Here is a 21,025-nt window from a genome sequence, read left to right as displayed (position 1 = left end):
ATGTGTCAGTTTGACCACATCATTCCCTGCATCTTTCCATCCACTGCCAGACTAGCTCCTTCAAAATGTCTCTTCTCTGTGTTTTGGTTGCTTTGGCTTTTTCTCCGTTTCTCCCTATGTGTATATTTCTGATCTGTTTGTGCGAACAAATGAGGCTGTGTAAGCGTACGCAGTCTGTTTCCACTATTTTCAGCTCTGACTGGAAATTTTTATACAAAAGCCAAGCGCCTCGGAGAACCAAAAAAAAAAAATAATTCAAATCATAGAAGACATAATTAGAATACAAAATTAGAATATGAAATAACATAAATAACAGAGTATTCATGCTTTGTATGTATGAAATAAAACATGTTAACAGCTGAGCAAGTAGAGATGAAAACCATATCACAAGACCTTTGTTGACTTAAATAAAATGAGAATAGAAAAATGATGTTTCTAAGCCTCAAAGTACATTTTAAACAATTCTAATTTCAGGCTCATGTCTAAAAGAACAATCATTTCCTTTCAGAAAAACCTTCTTCTACAAACTCCGACAAACTCTCCATCATCGGCTATTTTCAATCAAAAACTGCCAGGTGAATTTGAACAACAATTTGATTTAAAAAGAAGAGAAGAAGAAAAAGAGGAAAAGGGGAATGAGTGTTGAAAAGTAGAAGAAGAGGAAGTTCAGTGAGAGGATTAAAGAAGAAGCATGGGTGAAGAAGGCGAGCGGACACTTACAGAGACGCAGGAACCGAGAGCATCGCGACCACCGAGGCTGGAGAGCACACACACTGGCAACTCACACACACTCCGCTCCGCAGAGAGACTACTGCTTGACACACAGACACACACACACACACACACACACACACGGAATGGAAGATACCCCTCTATAGCTCACACACACATATATCCACATACGAACGCATACACACACACACATATACGCACACACACACATACACACACGGCCAGAGACACAGTGATGGAGTGCATTACTGGAAAGCAAGAGTTTTAAGCTCTCTCCTCCTAAGTCATTGTAATCCCTGCATTTATCTCCATACATTCTGCTTTTCGGTGTAATCCTTTAAATTTTTAATTCCTCCTAGCTGTTGTTATCTTTTTTTTTTCTTTTTCTCTCTCCTCAACCACTTTGCCGGATTGAACGGTTTATTAAAAACACATTTTTGCCACATCTAAAATGTGTTCTTAATTCAAAGGGTCCCCTGAAATCCTCCCTCTCCCCAACCCCACCGACCCCAGTTTAACTCGGAACAAAAGATTAGTTTCATCGGGCAAAACAGAGCGCTACTTTAATGCAATAAAAGTCAAGTAGGAGAAGGGTGTGTTTGCATATGTTAGTATTAAAACGCCGGGTATTATAACATAATCTGTCTCTCACAGCATTAGCATCAAACAGCCATTATTCCACAGGCAAAAGCCACTTGTGTTGACAGTGTCGGAAAAGGGCAAGGTTAGAAGGTTCGCATCTCTAAATGAAGCGGGCCCGCACAAACATCAGAGGGGCACAGTGAGATTACCATTAGCATAAGGCAAGAAAACAACAACAACATCCACTACCATGCAGATTGACAAAAGGATTACTCAGGGGTTTGCATGTATTGAATTTGGATTAGGTGAAAAATAAATCACAAATAATTAAATGTCAAAAGATGAGGCTGAGCAGGAGGGCAGTGTGCAAACATCACAAATTCGGATTGAAAAAGTTCTTCATTTATCTTTATCTTAATTTTTTTAAATTCTCTATATCGTTTTGACTTGTTGTAAGCACCAGGCTGTTAGAGAATGTCACGTATAAACAGCTCATAGAGTAAAGCAGAAGTTAATAAAGTTAATACAGTTGTGGTGAGCAGTGGAGATGAGAATAGAGGAGGGGATCACACATTCTGACTTTGACAAAACACACACACACGCGCACACACACACACACACACACACACACACACACAAACAGTTTAAGCACTTTGTCTATGGAGGTATTGAATTGAATCAACACAACTGAGGAGGAAAGAAGGGACAGTTCTGTTACTTCTGGGAAAAACATGCATGAATACACACACACACACTTATATATATATATATATATATATATATATATAATGCCTGCTTTGCCCCGGCTTTGCATATGGTATCTCTTTCAAAAGAATAGGAGTCAATCATCAACTCTCCTTTATCATCTCTGACACTGTCACACATACACTCTCCAGCCTCAAACTGACTCGCCGACTCGCTGAGACACTTGCATGCTTTTCACACACACACACACACACACACACACACACACACACACACACACACACACACAGACCGAGTCTTCTCTTCACACACATGCCTTTCTACTTTCTAGCCCTATCCTCCCTGCCCTCCCTAGCTCTGTCCCGCTTCGTCCTGTCGTCCGTCTCTGTCATCTCCACATGAATGTGTGTGTTTGTGTGTGTGTGTGTGTGTGTGTGTGTGTGTGTGTGTGTGTGTGTGTAAGAAAGCGGTACGTACCTGTTACACTCCTGAGGTAGCTCAGGCTCAGTGAGCATGCTGGAGTAAGGGTCCGTGTCTCTTGTCAACAACAACATAAAACAGTCCCACAAATGCTCAGATGAATAAGGTTAGTCTCCCCAAAACAAAACGGGATAGAAGTGATCCTTCAACCTCTCACACACACTGCTGATTCTCGTTCTCTCTCTCTCTCTCTCTCTCTGTGTTCCTCTCTGTCTCTCTACTCACACACACTTTCAGCCTTACACCCTCTCTCACTCTCTCTCTCTGCCTCTGTCCCTCCTCTTCTCCCTCCCTAGCTGTAAGCTGTGAGATCTAGGCTCAGCTCTTAAAGGGCCAGCAGCAGAGCCTCTTACTGTGTCGCCCAGTGTGTGTGTGTGTGTGTGTGTGTGTGTGTGTGTGTGTGTGTGTGTGTGTGTGTTTGAGAGCAAAGGGGAGGGGCCATTTGACCATAGGGCTCATCACTCTCTGAGTGCAAATGCACAGCAGTGCTGCCCCCTTCCTCAAGTCCATCTCTCTCTCTCTCTCTCTCTCTCTCTCTCTCTCTCTCTCTCACACACACATGGTTTTCACACACTCAGACAACACTCATCATGTAGACACTTCAGAGTGATAAGACCACAGCAAGCCCTCATGCACTTTATTATGCAACAAGAAGCAAATGAATCAATCAGTTCAACTAAAGTAAACTATTTGAAGCACAAGCACTTTTCTGTCTGTTCCATTTTCTCTGCTTTTATACTTTTATGTTTATGGTTCCTCTGGGATTTAAGTTGTAATACATGTTTTCCTCTACCACAAACAGAAATTCTATGAATTAAGAGGTAAATACTAGAAAAATGTTTCAAGTTTTTTGCAGCTTTTTGCTTCTTTTGGGTTGAGGTTGCAACTTGGTGGTGTTGTGAAATTGGTTATTTTGTCGGACCAGCAGTTCAGAACCCAATTATATTACTCAATTAGTCCACTTTAAGATCCTCGAACCAGCAGATATTTGGAATTTGTCCTTAAAAAACTTGTTGCGATTGCTGTTATTTTGCCACAAACTCAAAAAAACTAAAAGAAGAATTACGTGGATTGTCTGTTCTATGAGTCATTAATGTTGTTCCAAAGATAGTTCACATCTACTGTATTTTATTAAGGCTTGCATCAACAGTTAAAAACACTCCTCTAATTCTCTTATTGGATGTTCACATATGAAGGTTTAGTATCTTCCCATATAATTCTCTCTTATTTCTCCTTTTCAAAGATAGTTTTTAAGAGGGGTAATGACAGTACATTGTGCTTTAACTGATTACAATACATTGCAATACTGATAGACCATTAAAACATAAAGACACAATCACAACTGCAGCCTGGAAACCTCTGTTAAAAGTGATAATCTACCTTATAGCTTTCACGGTCGGAACAAAGATAAGAGAAGCTAAAAGTAATACTTTTTACTACATATTTAAAATGCCTTAGAGATCACCCGTGCTTAATTGGATGACTGGTATTGTTCCAGCCTCTTTTACTGTCCCTTTGGTTCCACTATGTTAGTAAAGTGAAGCTGTATCGTGCTTTTCACATGATTGGCTTCGCTAACAGAATCAAGTAACAGAACAGTGGACGTAAAACAAGCCTTGACACAGGATTAATATGAGGTACCCTGAGCTCGAAGCAATTATATTCTCTCTGCGGCAGCTGAATGCCCTGCTACAATGTCCAAAAAAGTGAAATCACATCTCTGATGCATTCAAATAATAACAATGCATCTCTAAATGTTATTTACTTTTTTACTGACTGTCATTATGATCAAACACTAATGTTTGGGGAGATCTTGAATTCATGTTAGAAGTTACATTTAAACTTTATTGGCACTATATTTGTCTATCTTGAAATAAATTGTACTTTCTAACTCCAGTAATGTCAGCCTATACTGATTCATCCATCGCTGTCGATTGAGTCCATGTTCACCCTTTCTTCCCCTCCTACCAGTCCCATGTTTAATTACAGGAACATTTGTAGCCATTAGTTTAAATAGAATGTGTTAATATGATTCTTCTATGCCATTAGGTATTAATGTAGAACAACGACAAGGACCAGCCTTGCAGGTATAATGCATTTTGTTTTGATGCAGCAAGAAGAAGCAGACATTTGATTCTGCGACATGGAACAGTTTTGTTGAAGAGAAGACAGCTGAACACTTTCAACAGAACATATGCTGAAGCTCACATGCACTCACTCACTCACTCACACACACACACACACACACACACATACAAACTGACTGAAACCCTCACCAATCACCCACACCCATTGTGTCCTCAGGTGTATGTACTGTATAGTGTGTGTGTGTGTGTGTGTGTGTGTGTGTGTGTGTGTGTGTGTGTGTGTGTGTGTGTGAGTGAGTGCATGCTGCTTCCAGCCCTTAGTGCTGTCAGTCACTATTAGGAGTGTGTGGTCTACGTGTCACACATACAGCCAATCCAGCTATTGCAGCTATTGTTCTGGAGAGCACAGAGAAAAGCAGAGCTGACAGACTGCCACTTCTGTGATACTTTAACACACACACACACACACACACACACACACACAGGAAGAAGTAGAGAAAGCGAGCCCATTGTCATTGTATCTACTGCACAGTCACACACACACACACACACACACACACACACACACACACACACACACACACACAGTGCACCACCAGTGCCAGTTCTCTTTTATGTATTTTTTTTTTTTTTTACATTAAATAGAACCCTTCACAACATCTGATAACATTACAGATGGGACCTTACTCGTTGTCTGGTGTTAGTTGCATTCAAAGACCTGCCAAACCTGACATAGTGGTAGGTAGTGGAGATGTACTTTTTTTAAAGATTTGGACCGCAGTATGTCTTTTTGTTTTTTTAATTGAGATATTCTTTCGAGAACAACTGAGGCTGGGAGTATCATGGGAAATCAACATGCACTAATGTGACCTCATCCTTTAATTAGGTAGGAAAACATCTCTCTCTATTACATGCATAGAGATACATTCACACAAAACCATTGTTTACAATTGTTAACAACGATATCAATTACCACCTTTACATTGCTAGAATTTATATAAGTTCATATTCGTACAGTACATGTATATAAGACAGCAATATGAATATGTCAACAACAATCTGTGGAATTAGTTTTCTATTTGCCTAATGAAATTCGTGGTCAAATGGAGAGAATACAGTGGGAGGGCTAAATCTAATCACATTCCCTGACTAAACTGTGCTCCGATTGGAAACTCTCCTTGGCCCCGTAAACAGCTGCAAAACCAATGATAACCTCATTTGTGCATTACAGAAACTTAATTTCTCCATTATGTGGCTGATGATCAACATACCGGAGCAGCGCTGACCTAGGCAACCCCCCCAGCGCTATGGAATGAGCCTTGTGTTTGTCATATTTTGAATAGACGTTTATATTGTTGCCATTCACGCATTTGGTATGGCAAATAGCCACTTTCAGACTTTACTTTGCCATGAACTTAGCCGTAAGTCAATCTGACTTGACAATGGATTATATAGTAGATGCAGGCGATAATACAGAAGATACAGAGGATAATGCGACAGTAAACATACCTAAGCGGAAGTGCATAGAAAAAAGTTTCTAATGAGCTTGTATCAATAAGCCTGAGGTCAGGGTTTTCTCATGAAGCCATGCTGCAAATAAAGAGTGTTTAAAAAGCATAGACAGGCAGGATGAAGGGGAAGACATGGAAACAAGCTTGGCACAAAGTTCTCTCGGAGTAACTAGCGTCTCAGGTGTAAGGCATTGTCTGCAGTTAAAACACGTTGATGAGGAATATAAATGAACAAGGCCACCGAGGTGTATTGCATTCTCGATGAGGGAACAAGAACATGAAAAAGGAAACAAAAAGGGGCCAGTTAAGTGATTCATAGGTTCATAATGTGAGCTGTGTTTTTTGAAAGGGCTAGAGGGAGGTGACATGAGAAAGCTGCTTGTACAAGGACAGGCTATGCAACACAAACACACACCAGTGTTTCCGCTGGTTAACATTCTGCTGTGGCGGGCCGACCCCACAAAAAAGAACAAGAAAAATGGTAGTTACTGGATGTAATGTTAACTTCAGTTCTATGAGTGTGAGGGAAGAGGGAGTGAGATGGCGCTTGGTAAGAAAGATGCAACCCATAACCAATTTATCATAGTGTATAAAAATGGAGCGCCATATCAAGACATTTCATAGACCAGACGTTTGTAAAAAGGACCTGCTGATGCGCATTCAACCCGCGCTTGACCCGTTCATATGAGTCAGCCGTCACTCTGTTTGTCACTGTTAGTAGAGACTTCAGTCTGCAGCGTAGTTCATACACTTCACTGACAAATCAGAGAACTGTAGAGTGTACATTCTGCTTTGTGATCAAAAAAGTTTTTGTATCACGTCTACACTTCTGTCCATCCTCAAAATCTCTCTCTCTCTCTCTCTCTCTCTCTCTCATCATCATCACAGGGAAGCTAATAATGTAATACGCAGATAAAACAGATAAAAAATAAAGCAAATCCTCTTACCCATCACAAATACTTGTGAACATTGTCCCCACGCCATCCCTCTCGTTCCACAGGAAACACTGCACACGCACACGCGCACGCACACACACACACACACACACACACACACACACACACAAATGATGAAACAGACTATCAGAGAGAGACAGGAACAAAAAATACCCAGAAGAACCAGCAAAAATTCACAATGCTGCAAGAACACACACTCATGTTCAAACACAGGAAAAAACACACGGACAAGCAGGCATGTACACACATACCACACACACACACACACACACACACACACACACACACACACAGAGTCCATTACAATGAAACCGTTGATAGGAGGCCCCTGTGTCGGGACCCTAACAGCTGTAGTGCATTAGGGGCCGACCATGTGCAGGGGCAGGGAGAGACCGGCAGTAAACAATCCAAAAGCCTGAAGACACACACACACACACACACACACATACACACACACAAAGTCACACACATCACACACACTTTTTCCGCAACATATTATGCAAATGCAGAGACACACGTTGAACACAATGTGGCATATCAGTAGCTATAGACCTGAGACCTTTTTTTGTAGAAAACCCTAGTAAATGACACTGTTTGCATTTAAATCACAGAGAAATGAGCACGCTAGGGCTTGTTGAATATTGCTGTGCCGTGAATCAAAATTCTAGGAGCCCAAAATCTGGCAATGTTTTTTTAGAATTTCAATCGTAGCCATTTGCCACGAGATGAAAACGGTCAGCAATTGCGTTATGAATGATGTTGATATTGATGATTGATTATTCAGCCCGCTATCCAAAAGATTTATGTTGTATGAAGCCGCAGCACACAATTGACGCCCAATGCCGATGTTCAGTGCCAGTGCAGGAAGACGTGAGCTAATTACTGTATGTAGCAAGGCGGAAAGTGAGGCTGTGAAGATTGGAGCGATGGATGGGTGTGTGCCAGAGTTTGTGTCACAAATTAACAATTTAAGTTGGCTTTTTTGATACATGTAACAACAATCTCTCCACTACTTTAACCATGTGGTAGTTGCCATATACAGATATTGATATGGTCCTCATCAGCGGATGTACTTTGTTCAGTTGTCATGGAAATGTAGATGTTCAAACTTTCCATAATTTTGAGCACCTCGAGGACTTTTTCGTCAACATTGGCTCAAAGGTTGAGAGAAAAAGCAGTTGACAAAACTTCTGTCAAGGGGGATATACATCTAGGTGGAGATAATATCATGAAAACTAAATGAGAAAACTGATTAATTGAACATTAACCTTTTGCAGAATTGTTCAATATCAACATTGTGTCTGGTGATAGGGACCCTAGAGTGGTGCTCCCTCAGGATAAGCTACTAGTGGAATAACAGTGGACTGAGTAAAGCTTACATCAGCCACAGTTATAACTTTGGCACCCACAGCAGCTCAGCTATGCCAGCATTAATACATTAATGACACCAAGACACAACAATGGAAAGAAAACCAAAAGGAAAACTTGACTAGTGTCAAGTGAAGAGATGCCTTATTTCAATCGACAAGTCAACAAACGCACCCAAAACCAAAATGCATTCAAAACGTGCAGGGAAAACGTAGATCTAAATATAGTTGTGATGTCTTACTGTTACCCTACAAACTTATGTTTTTGACATTGTATCAGATATCATATTCTAGGCTACATCCTAGGACAGTCTGTCAAAAATGTCAGATATGATCAACAATTTAGAATTGAGCATGCAGCTCGTCTCAGTCTCAGGGTGGGTTCATATATCAATACCTCTGGCATATTTTCTTCTCTCTCTCTTCTTTCCTGGGAGAGGAGGAGAGAGGAGAAGCCAGCGTGGAGAGGCACTAGCCCTTGTGAAGTGGCTTTATCGTGGGGAGACACGTGCAGGCAAAGGACCCCGTCTGAAGGCTGAGTGGCAGGCGGCAGAAGCCATTAAGATAGAGCCGCTATCTCTTGCTGCCAGGGCCCTTCTTAATACAGGCGGGGGGCTCGGGCCGCTCTCATCCACACACACTCACACACACCTTCTATCCTGTGGTACTTGAACAGACATGCGGTGACATGGATGTAGACATGTGCACGATCATTTACACTTACAAGCAACTCTTTCTCTCTGTCTCTGTGAGTCCATAGTGACAATGGTGGACGTAGCATCCGTGATGTCACCCGTTGGTTTGTGTACTGCCGTTTTGAAGCCTCGAGTTTGGCGATACGGGCGTCGCCATCTTGGTTTTTTGCAACCGAATGTGACTGATTTTTGACGAGAGGGTGGAGCTGGGGAGGATGACGCGGCCAACCCAGTGTTGCAATGGCTAAGCAAAACGTCAAAGGGCCTGTTTACATGATGACGCTCGCGGGTGAAAACGAAGAAAATATTTTATCGGATGTGCCTTTCGTTTATACGCGACAGCGTTTTTGGGGCTTAAAAACGCAAAAAAGTGAAACCATCCTCCAGAGTGGAAATCTTAAAAACGCTCCACTGTCGCGTTACCGTCTAAAGGGTAAAAACGCAAAAGTCTGAAGACAGCGGTGTGGAGAGAGACGAGAAAAAGGCGTCCAGGTAGTCTGTTGTTACGGAGTAGGCTACAGAAATTATAGGCCCCTGTTATCTAAAAGATTTTCAATGTAATGGCTCAATATTTAAATGATTTCGACAATGTGGATAAGGATGTTATAGTTCGATGACCATATGTAGGCTATTCATTTGAGCCAGAGTAGGCTGCAACGTTGCAGATGAAGAGAAAGAGAGAGAGCGAGTGGCAGCGGCCAGCGGGCAGAGGAGGGTCTGCTTCAGCCTCCTCTGCCCGCTGCCTCTTGCTCTCAAGCAGCGGCTGAAGGGCTGCGAGGCTCAGGATATTGGTAGTGCTCCCGTGGGTGCTGTGCTGTGGCTTATCACGGTTGACTGTGCCGGTCACCATCAGACAAACATGTAACTCCACCTCCTCGTCTTTCCAGACAAGCTTTTGTTGTTCCCTTCGACATGTTTTGGTTTCACGCTACTAAGGAGAAACCAAAAGATGGAAGGTTCTACGTAGGCACGCGGCCTTGGTGGTGTTGTGTGGCAATGCCACCTAGCCGCCTGGCATGCATACTACATCAAATTTCACACACTTTTGCCGTCGCCATATGCACGCAGATTTCCCCACCAAAACTCTCGTCTAAACGCGGAATAAAAACTGAGAACGCCACTTTTGCGTTTTCTCTTCAGATCGTTTCCGTCTAAACATAGCCTAAGAGGGAAGGTTTTTCAACCTAAGCAGATTTTTTATTGTCGACATAATATCTATATATTGCCCAAATGTTCCAATGCACTTTGATGACGTGAAAACACACATTGAGAGGGTCAAAGTTCAAGATTAACGTGTAGCCACCTCCCTAAAGCGTCCCTTGCTTTATCATCAATTTAAAATAAATGGGACCATCATTTACAAAATGAACACCATGCTGTATTGAAGAAGACTTGAAAGTAGCAATTGAAACAGACTTCTTTTTGCAACCAGTGAAGTTGCCCCCTGCCAGAAATTGGACAGAATTTAAGTTTTAGGGATTTCCGCATTGGCTTCACTTTTCAGGCCCGAAAGCTTTGTCCATTATTTTTACAGTCTATGGTGTCTGATGTCTGTTCCACCTCCAAAACCCATCAATTCCTGCACAGAAAAGTGGGTAGGTAGACAGGTAGAGACCAAAAGACAAATTGCTCTCTGCCACTTTTACCACCAGTAGGGTTGTGTCAGTAATGTGACATAAAGTGTACACCAGATTCACTCTTTTTAGGATATCCAGGTATGAAGAGAACTATGCCTATACTATAACTATAGACAGTAACCCTAACTTAACTATCAGTGATTTCAGATAGCAGATTCTTTTTCTGTCTCGGCTGATGGACGGCATTTTAGCCCATCCCTTTATTTGTCTAACTTGCAGACAGTCTTGATCAAGGTTACTGGATATGGACTGCAGTGTGTGCGGTGCTTCCGCAGTGACTGCGCTGCTCTAACCGCCGTGGCAAACACTGTAAACAAAGCTGTTTTCTTTCCCCGACAATGGCTGCGTGGAAAATTAATTAACGATCTGTACTCTTTGTGCGAATCGTAACTCACTCCTAATTAGCTGGATTTTCCCCCTCCTCTCCCTTGAAAACATCAAGTCAGTTAATTACGGCTGAGGGGAAAAACAGACTGTTTTCTGGTGTCACTTATTTATTAGTAATCTTTGGTGCTGTGAGTGAGCGAGCGGCTGGAGCAGACAATGCGAGAAGTGAATGAAAGGGAGTCTGTGTCACAGCAGGGTTAATGAAACACTAGCCTGGGAAGAGAAATACCAACAAAAAAAAAGTGAATGATTTACAAAACAAAAAAATGACCGGTCCAGTCCAGATATCTAGGAAACACACACATGCAAACACAGACAACAAAATAAGTATTCATACACGAGCACACAAACACACAAATACACTGCAATTAAAAAACAAAAAAAAACAAAAAAAACCTGACTGAGACTTTTCCTTGAACTTTTCCTCTCTCTTCAATTAACAGCAAACTAAAGCCTTTGACTGACTAAAATCAATCTGCAGTGAGAAAGGAATGAGAATAATTGAAATATCTGGGTGGAAAAAATCTGCTGGCTTAAAGCAGTGAGGATAAATGGCAGAAAGAGACGGACATGGACTTCATCCGCCAAGCAGCCACTTGTGTAAGACAGTTAGATACATGACGGTGCAAGATTATATTTCCATTAAAAACAGCCATTAAGCAATACTTAATGCTCATTGGAAGCAATGTGAGGTTCAGTGTCTTGCTCAGGAAGGACAACACAAGCGAGTGACAATGCAAAAACTTAAATTGATAAAAGGCCTCGGTGTTGACCACATCGATTGGATTTATAGGGAGAGAGTCCTAAAAATAGCAGCCAATTGGAGATTCCCCTAGGGAGCCATAGACAGGGTGGTGGTGGTAGGGGGGTGGAGGAGTGAAGCTGCAAAGCAGCATAGACTGGAATGAGAGCAGAGAGAAGAAACTGATTACATGGTTTAAATATAAAAAAAAGAAATAAAAAAAAACTTCAGTTAAGATGACCATTGGATGACCAGAAAGCCTGTGAACAAATCCCAGTGAAATCATTGGCTCATAACTGAGAGGTTGAGCTCCAAAGTGATGACAAACTAGAATGATAGTTGTCTTCCCTGCTTGTCTTTAGCTTCATTACAATACAGCATTCACGACAAACACAACAACAAATCACCTAAAAAAGAAGTCTTACAGGGCAAGAATCATTATAAAACCTGTCTTTCTGGTTCACATTTATGGTTTTTCTGTGAAATGAGGGAACATAACTGCCATTTCAGGTACTCTAAAGACTTGGCTGAAGGTGAATCAACTATGTGATCATTGATCCTTCTAGAACATGAAATTTATATTTTTTTGTATACTGGGTTATACGTTGTGTAATGCTTGTTATATGTTGTTTGTTGTTAAGTTTTTATCTGTTTTAATAGTATTGTCTGTATTGTCTATATTCTCTATATTGGCTGTGTCTCAAACCGCCGACTTGCACACTTCAAAAACTTTTAAGTATATAGTGTAGATAATGCAAAAAGTTAGTGCACTGAAAGTACCTGGATGACCCCCTAAAAACGGTCAAAAAGTTCAGTGTGAAACAATGGACACTACGCGCACTAAACGGGCGCCATCTTGACTACAAAGCGGAAAGGGGAGGGACAATGCTAACCATCGAAAGTGGGCACTACGGCAGTAAGTGGTCAGTGCACATTGGCAGTGTACTGATGGAAGTATGCGGAACGAGACAGCCATTGTCCTTTTATCTCCCTTGCCCAGAGACCACATATGTAAATTAGCTGTATAGCTAACTCTGGTACAGGGCTTGAACTGTGCATGGTCCCTGACAAATAAACTAATAAACTAAACTAAAACTCTCATTTCACTTTTCCCTCCAAATAAAGTGCTTTAGCTAATCCGGCTAAACGGCTGTGGCTTATTTACAACCACCTGACCACTTTTGTTTTATTGCCCCATCAATTCCCCATCAATCTTTATCCTGAAACAAACTCAACCATCCATCAATTCTCGTCTGTTTCAAATGTCAACAATGAACTGTGATCCTCAGCTCTGGAGCCAAGCCTAACCCCAATACTGCTGTGTCAACATCAGAACAGCTACTCACACTGCAAACCATGCCAAAGCTTTAATTTAACAATTACATTAATCTAGATATTCATGGTAATTATGTTATTGTGTGCACGTAATGAGTAGGGGGTTTGTCGGGGAAGAAGGAAACTTTAAAAAAGGTTTTTGATCCCTCTTGCCGTCCAGGACAATAGATGAATAATTTCCTGGGCACAACAGATTCTTTCCCCTGACAGAAGTAACTAAAAGTTGATTCCCAGTCTCATTATATCACAGAGATAGGGGCTAGCAAAACATTTTTAAATATGAACACACAGCAGATTATCACTTTGAGACTCCCTGAGCTTTGTTCTTATCCCCAGGAGCTGATGTTCTCTCGTTCTACCTCTTCATCTCCCTCTTCCTCCTCCATCACAGTTGCTATCTCTCGCTCCCTCTTTTCTCATTCTTCCCCTTCTTTCCATCCCCTAGCCCCCCTCCGGTCCCCCTCCACCTCAAAGCTGTCAGGATGCTGCCTTCTTTTGGTCTGAGGCTGAATGGGGGGATTTGGCACCATTCCCCCCTCTCCGCTCTCACTGCAGCCCGCTTTTTCTTCTTAAGAGCACACATGTTTATGCACCAAATCTCTGCACTTTGTGTTTCTCCACGTCAAGGCACAAGCTCAACCCTGGATTGATGCGCCCAGGCAGCCCCCTGTGGACTTGCTCTGAGGGAGAAGGGGGATGACAGAGAGAACACAGAGAGAGAGAGAGAGAGAGACAGAGCAGGAGGGAATCTAGAGTGAAGAGGAAATGATTTTCTGATTTTCTACACAGGCTTTGTGGTCCTGGAAGGCTGTTTATATGTGTTTTTTAAGTCCATTGGTGAGAACAAGAGGAGAGGAGATTGTGCTATCTGCTGCCTGAGGCCTATGCTGAGCCTATATATTTAAGCCCCCTCTGTTCCTTGCTTAACAATAACGCCTACTAGTTTTAATTTAATTCTGTCATTTTTTTACTAAATAATCCACTTCCATTTTCTATGTCACAGCTGGAGAAATAAATCTAATCTTATTGCACAGCAGACTGGGTGTGAGGTTTGACACTTAAGAGTTTTTCTTTTCTCTTTTTCATCTTCAAAGCCATGTGTGATAAAGAACAATAGAGACAGAAGTGTTTGTGTGTGTATGTGTGTGTGTGTGTGTGTGTGTGTGTGTGTGTGTGTGTGTAGTTTACAGAAGGGCAGGTAGTGCATGGGACATGCATGGAAGCGTATTTTTGTACGTGTGCGGCCGTGCATGTTTGTGTGATGGTGGAGCGAGTGTGATTTCAGGACATAAAAAAAGATGCCAAAGTGGTGACAAAATGAATGAAGGGTATGAGATATGAGTAAAACTAGTTAAGGATTCTGAGAGAAAAGAAAAGAAAAGAGAACAGGAGAAAAAGAACAGCTCTACTTGAGGTTTAAGGCTAGTAGCCAGTTGGCCTGTGGCCACTCCAGATGTGGCCAGCTTCCTAAACATCGTACAACCCAGTAGCCTCTGTTAAGCAGCGTGGAGCCTACACCCACACACCGTCATTACCAGACCACAACTCCCCACCTTTTTATAGAAGCTATTTACATCTATATATGTTTTCTATATTGGTTCAATGTGTAGCCATGGCTGTGTTTGTGTGCTCTTAGTTTGACCTATGACCATGAGACATCTCCACAGGCATGGGGCACATTAAGTAACCGCTTTTTTATGTCCTTTCATTGTATATTATTCACTGTATTCTTTCTGTGTACACTGATTTAATAATTAGTTGTATTTAACACTTGAGGCTATGCAGAAGAGAGGAGTCTTTTCACACCTTGGTATGTGACTTTCACACCTTGAGTGGACCTTTCACACGCTTCATGTATGTCATGATTTTGCCTGTTTCCATTGCATTTTTTGTCGCATTTGGCTTGACTTTTGATGCACCAACTTTTCCACCTCATCCAAGCATTAGACTGTATTTAAATTTTTTTTTAATTTTTAATTATGTGCAAACTGAAAATGAATAAAAAACAGCATTTTGCTATTTTAACGATCTAAGCGCGGGGCGTTAAGCGCCTGGTGCAGGTGAGTATAGGGCGTGTATGAATCCACTTTTGCTAGTTTAACAGCAAAAAAAGGGTCTGTGCGCCAGGCACATGGGTCAAAAGGGTTCTACTTAGTGTCTTAATGAATTCATAAGTGTGTTTTTGGGGCATAACATGCAATAAACCAATCACAGTGTCATCTCCCATTCCCTTTAAAAGCAGGCGCGTTTGTACCTTGGTGCATTGCTATTATGAAGGCGGATTTGCTGAGCAGGAAGGAGAGATTTTCAGGAGAAGAAACTGATCTGCTCGTCTGTGAAATAAATCACGATCATATCATAATACTATTTCACATTGTAATATTTTTTATTTTTTAATCTTTTGCATGTTTGTGTGCTGCCGCGTCCCTGTGTGTGTAACAAGCATAGTGTGGGCGCGCTGTGCACGACCCTAGGCGCATTTTTACTAATGCGCTGTTAAAATAACAATGAAATGCTGCGTTATTGACTTTAGAACAGGGTTTTGTTGGTCAATGGCGCGATCACTTCCCGCTGCCTCAGGTATTCACCTGAACACACCTCCCTGTGAGACCAGCATGCCCATGGGCGCACAGATGGGCGCAGGTGCATCTGCTATTTAAATGACATGGGGGCTGGACGGGAAATTGACAACTGCGTCGGTCTTAAACTATCAAAGGCCCTCAGTCTTGTGGACTGACAGATAACTCACTGATTGGACCGTTTTGGCAACTTTCATCTCGCATCACCATCATCGCTACACAGACTCGGGATAAAAATCATATTACACATTATGCCGCCTTATGTGTATTTTATGTTCTTTGTTATCACAAGGAGCAGACCAGGAAATTAGGGTATTATTAGTCAAATCTGCAAATGGCCCTTACTTACTTATGAATAATGAGAACCAGACAGAAACAGGATAAAAAAAGAAGCATGATACATTCCTGTTAAACCCGTTTCTTTTTCTGACTGATTAAACTTAACCCACAAATTACAGATCACTCATCAGATTTCTTCCTTAACAGTTTTTTTTTATTCATGATGAAATCACATATCGACTATGATAAAATCGGATGGTCTGTTTTGCTTTCGCCCCCTGTGGACTTGCTCTGAGGGAGAAGGGGGGATGACAGAGAGAACACAGAGAGAGAGAGAGAGAGAGACAGAGCAGGAGGGAATCTAGAGTGAAGAGGAAATGATTTTCTGATTTTCTACACAGGCTTTGTGGTCCTGGAAGGCTGTTTATATGTGTTTTTTTAAGTCCATTGGTGAGAACAAGAGGAGAGGAGATTGTGCTATCTGCTGCCTGAGGCCTATGCTGAGCCTATATATTTAAGCCCCCCTCTGTTCCTTGCTTAACAATAACGCCTACTAGTTTTAATTTAATTCTGTCATTTTTTTTACTAAATAATCCACTTCCATTTTCTATGTCACAGCTGGAGAAATAAATCTAATCTTATTGCACAGCAGACTGGGTGTGAGGTTTGACACTTAAGAGTTTTTCTTTTCTCTTTTTCATCTTCAAAGCCATGTGTGATAAAGAACAATAGAGACAGAAGTGTTTGTGTGTGTGTGTATGTGTGTGTGTGTGTGTGTGTGTGTGTGTGTGTGTGTGTGTGTGTAGTTTACAGAAGGGCAGGTAGTGCATGGGACATGCATGGAAGCGTATTTTTTGTACGTGTGCGGCCGTGCATGTTTGTGTGATGGTGGAGCGAGTGTGATTTCAGGACATAAAAAAAGATGCCAAAGTGGTGACAAAATGAATGAAGGGTATGAGATATGAGTAAAACTAGTTAAGGATTCTGAGAGAAAAGAAAAGAAAAGAGAACAGGAGAAAAAGAACAGCTCTACTTGAGGTTTAAGGCTAGTAGCCAGTTGGCCTGTGGCCACTCCAGATGTGGCCAGCTTCCTAAACATCGTACAACCCAGTAGCCTCTGTTAAGCAGCGTGGAGCCTACACCCACACACCGTCATTACCAGACCACAACTCCCCACCTTTTTATAGAAGCTATTTACATCTATATATGTTTTCTATATTGGTTCAATGTGTAGCCATGGCTGTGTTTGTGTGCTCTTAGTTTGACCTATGACCATGAGACATCTCCACAGGCATGGGGCACATTAAGTAACCGCTTTTTTATGTCCTTTCATTGTATATTATTCACTGTATTCTTTCTGTGTACACTGATTTAATAATTAGTTGTATTTAACACTTGAGGCTATGCAGAAGAGAGGAGTCTTTTCACACCTTGGTATGTGACTTTCACACCTTGAGTGGACCTTTCACACGCTTCATGTATGTCATGATTTTGCCTGTTTCCATTGCATTTTTGTCGCATTTGGCTTGACTTTTGATGCACCAACTTTTCCACCTCATCCAAGCATTAGACTGTATTTAAATTTTTTTTAAAATTTTTTTTTTTTTTTTTTATGTGCAAACTGAAAATGAATAAAAACAGCATTTTGCTATTTTAACGATCTAAGCGCGCGGCGTTAAGCGCCTGGTGCAGGTGAGTATAGGGCGTGTATGAATCCACTTTTGCTAGTTTAACAGCAAAAAAAGGGTCTGTGCGCCAGGCACATGGGTCAAAAGGGTTCTACTTAGTGTCTTAATGAATTCATAAGTGTGTTTTGGGCATAACATGCAATAAACCAATCACAGTGTCATCTCCCATTCCCTTTAAAAGCAGGCGCGTTTGTACCTTGGTGCATTGCTATTATGAAGGCGGATTTGCTGAGCAGGAAGGAGAGATTTTCAGGAGAAGAAACTGATCTGCTCGTCTGTAAAATAAATCCGCGATCATATCATAATACTATTTCACATTGTAATATTTTTATTTTTAATCTTTTGCATGTTTGTGTGCTGCTGCGCGTCCCTGTGTGTGTAACAAGCATAGTGTGGGCGCGCTGTGCACGACCCTAGGCGCATTTTACTAATGCGCTGTTAAAATAACAATGAAATGCTGCGTTATTGACTTTAGAACAGGGTTTTGTTGGTCAATGGCGCGATCACTTCCCGCTGCCTCAGGTATTCACCTGAACACACCTCCCTGTGAGACCAGCATGCCCATGGGCGCACAGATGGGCGCAGGTGCATCTGCTATTTAAATGACATGGGGGCTGGACGGGAAATTGACAACTGCGTCGGTCTTAAACTATCAAAGGCCCTCAGTCTTGTGGACTGACAGATAACTCACTGATTGGACCGTTTTGGCAACTTTCATCTCGCATCACCATCATCGCTACACAGACTCGGGATAAAAATCATATTACACATTATTCCGCCTTATGTGTATTTTATGTTCTTTGTTATCACAAGGAGCAGACCAGGAAATTAGGGTATTATTAGTCAAATCTGCAAATGGCCCTTACTTACTTATGAATAATGAGAACCAGACAGAAACAGGATAAAAAAAGAAGCATGATACATTCCTGTTAAACCCGTTTCTTTTTCTGACTGATTAAACTTAACCCACAAATTACAGATCACTCATCAGATTTCTTCCTTAACAGTTTTTTTTATTCATGATGAAATCACATATCGACTATGATAAAATCGGATGGTCTGTTTTGCTTTCATACTACAGAGAGACTGCACAAAAGACCGCCTGAAAGCCAACCAAAACCCTAGTCTCAATCCGGTTGTTTAGTCCGTTGTGTACTAGAGTTCGATTGACAGCTTTCACAACAGCCGGTGTGCAAAAATACATGTATTAACAACATAATGCATGATTATGTTAACACACTTCAATCCTTTATGTGCCTATGTACTGGTTAAACATAAGAGTGTTAAGAAATACATGCCTTAGATTCTATTCCTTACATCCGAGCACTTCTACCCATGATCCATCTTTTGCCCACAGGAATACTACCAGGGCACTGTCGCTTTGACCCTTAACTCTTACTATTGGCTTCTTATAATGTGGGCGCTTGTGGAGCTGTTGACTCTCATCCAGCTGCTGCTCTCTTTGACTCCCTCTGGACTGCGGCTTCAAGTCTGATGATATATGATAACAAATATATGCCAGTACACACTGTGCACAATATGCTCCTACATCTACATCTTACAAGTCATACATTAGATGACATTGCCTGCGCTTTCTTTGCAGTATTCTGCACGCAGGGCCACCTTATGTTGTCGGGCACTAGCATGTCAATTCTTCATTTTTATCTAAACATACACATATTTTTATTTTTTATGTTTGTTGTGGCAACCCCCGTCACCAACACTCAACCCCCACAAGCCCTCCTTTTCTCACTGTGGGAACACACTGGCACACAGATGGTTAAGCCCACCCTTGTGATGAGTGAAAAGGGTGGGAGGTGGGCGGGTGGGGGGGGTTGCTGCAGATGGCACAGAGGGCATCGCCAATCAGCCTACATCAATGCACACACACACACACACACACACACACACACACACACACACACACACAAATAAAGAGGATAAGAGAACACACATAGGAGATGGATGTATGTATGGATAGAAGGTATAGGTGGGTGAGTCCTGTACCTCCGGGCACGTTGTGTGCTGTGTACTTGCAATGGCTGGCGTTGAGCTAGCGTGGCACACAAAGCCCTGGCATCTCGCTGGCACCTCTGCCCACGCCATGCCACACTGAGAGGCACGGCGAGGCCTGCCAGAGGGCCCTGGCAACACAGTGTGTGTGCCTCTGACTTTGTCTACATGTATATAAATGTGTGTTTCTATGAATTATGTCTAATGTTAATGTGCATTGCTGATCAGTACCTTAATCCCTAAATACGTGTGACAGGGTGCAATATGTATAAAGCAGGCTGCGTTTGAAGGTGTGTGTGTGTCTAAGTATGCATATACTGTGACCCAACCAAACACTGCACACTCCCACACACACCAGCAGAAAAACACCGGTTCCCCTCTCTCATTAGGAAGGCCCTACCCAATGTCTCTAATGGCTAAGCCTTTGATATGCAATGACGACTAATTCCCTCCTGTGTTCCACTCTCTGCAGACAGCTCAGTCATTAGACCACGGACAAGGACACATACACACGCCGTTGTGTTTGCACAGGAATCTAATCATTTAACCCGTCCAGAGGTTCTGATTCTCATCTGTCTTCACCTTACTTCATGAATTGTCTACCGGGGGACTCGCTCCCCTCACTTGTAATGTAAATAGAACAATATTTACATAAAAACATTTGAATTTATCATTAAAAAAATCGCTCTTCTTGATGTGGAATGCTCTTTAAGGCAATAAGGTGAAGCCTAATTTGCTCGTTGCACTGTTTGTCTTGTATGCATAAGTTATTTTGACATAAATCTCAAACTGTAATGAGGCATAGAAATCCAAACATTCAAATGCACCTACTTTAAAAAAAAAGTGAGGACAAACAGTATGCGAGCAGCAATGCAAGCAGCTACCTTTGTTGCTGCAAATATTGAAAGTTCTCATTGAAACTAAATGGTCTGGACCTTCCAAAATGTGAATGTAGAACCTTTCAATGTGTCTCTGCACAACATTAACGCTTTTCAAGTACTTTTAAGTATTGGCTGCTTGGAAACCAACATCAATGCAAAAATAGACCCAAATGAGATGTATTATGATATTGCGTTGCTTATATCTTTACATTATATTATATCATCACACCTGGGTTCCTGCTTTCATCACTGCAGCATGAGAAAGGTCCATGCTTTCTCTAGCTCACAGCTATTCATTCTAGCATCTTTTTGGGCCCTTCTCACATGAGGGCCCTGGGTACTCAGTCCCATTTCCACCCCCAATCTGAC

General features: G+C 41.8%; 1 protein-coding gene across 11 annotated transcripts in view; it reads right to left on the bottom strand.

Moving 5' to 3' along the window:
* The window catches only part of sox5 (SRY-box transcription factor 5), a 237,569-nt gene that overhangs the window by 83,830 nt on the left and 132,714 nt on the right, over positions 1-21,025 (bottom strand). For 8 of the 11 annotated variants that reach the window (XM_078242524.1, XM_078242525.1, XM_078242532.1 and 5 more), the window contains exon 1: positions 2,497-2,760. The exons of 2 other annotated variants lie outside the window; for them this stretch is intronic. In XM_078242524.1, coding sequence (XP_078098650.1) covers positions 2,497-2,573 — 77 coding nt within the window. In that variant the 5' untranslated portion in view covers positions 2,574-2,760. Of the gene's footprint in view, positions 1-720; positions 892-2,496; positions 2,761-21,025 lie in introns of those variants that run through there. One more of the 11 variants, XM_078242528.1, reaches the window with a different exon arrangement.

Source organism: Sander vitreus, chromosome 23 (genome assembly GCF_031162955.1).
Source record: "Sander vitreus isolate 19-12246 chromosome 23, sanVit1, whole genome shotgun sequence".
NCBI classification, from domain to species: Eukaryota; Metazoa; Chordata; class Actinopteri; order Perciformes; family Percidae; genus Sander; species Sander vitreus.
This window is presented reverse-complemented; position numbering and strand designations above follow the sequence as displayed.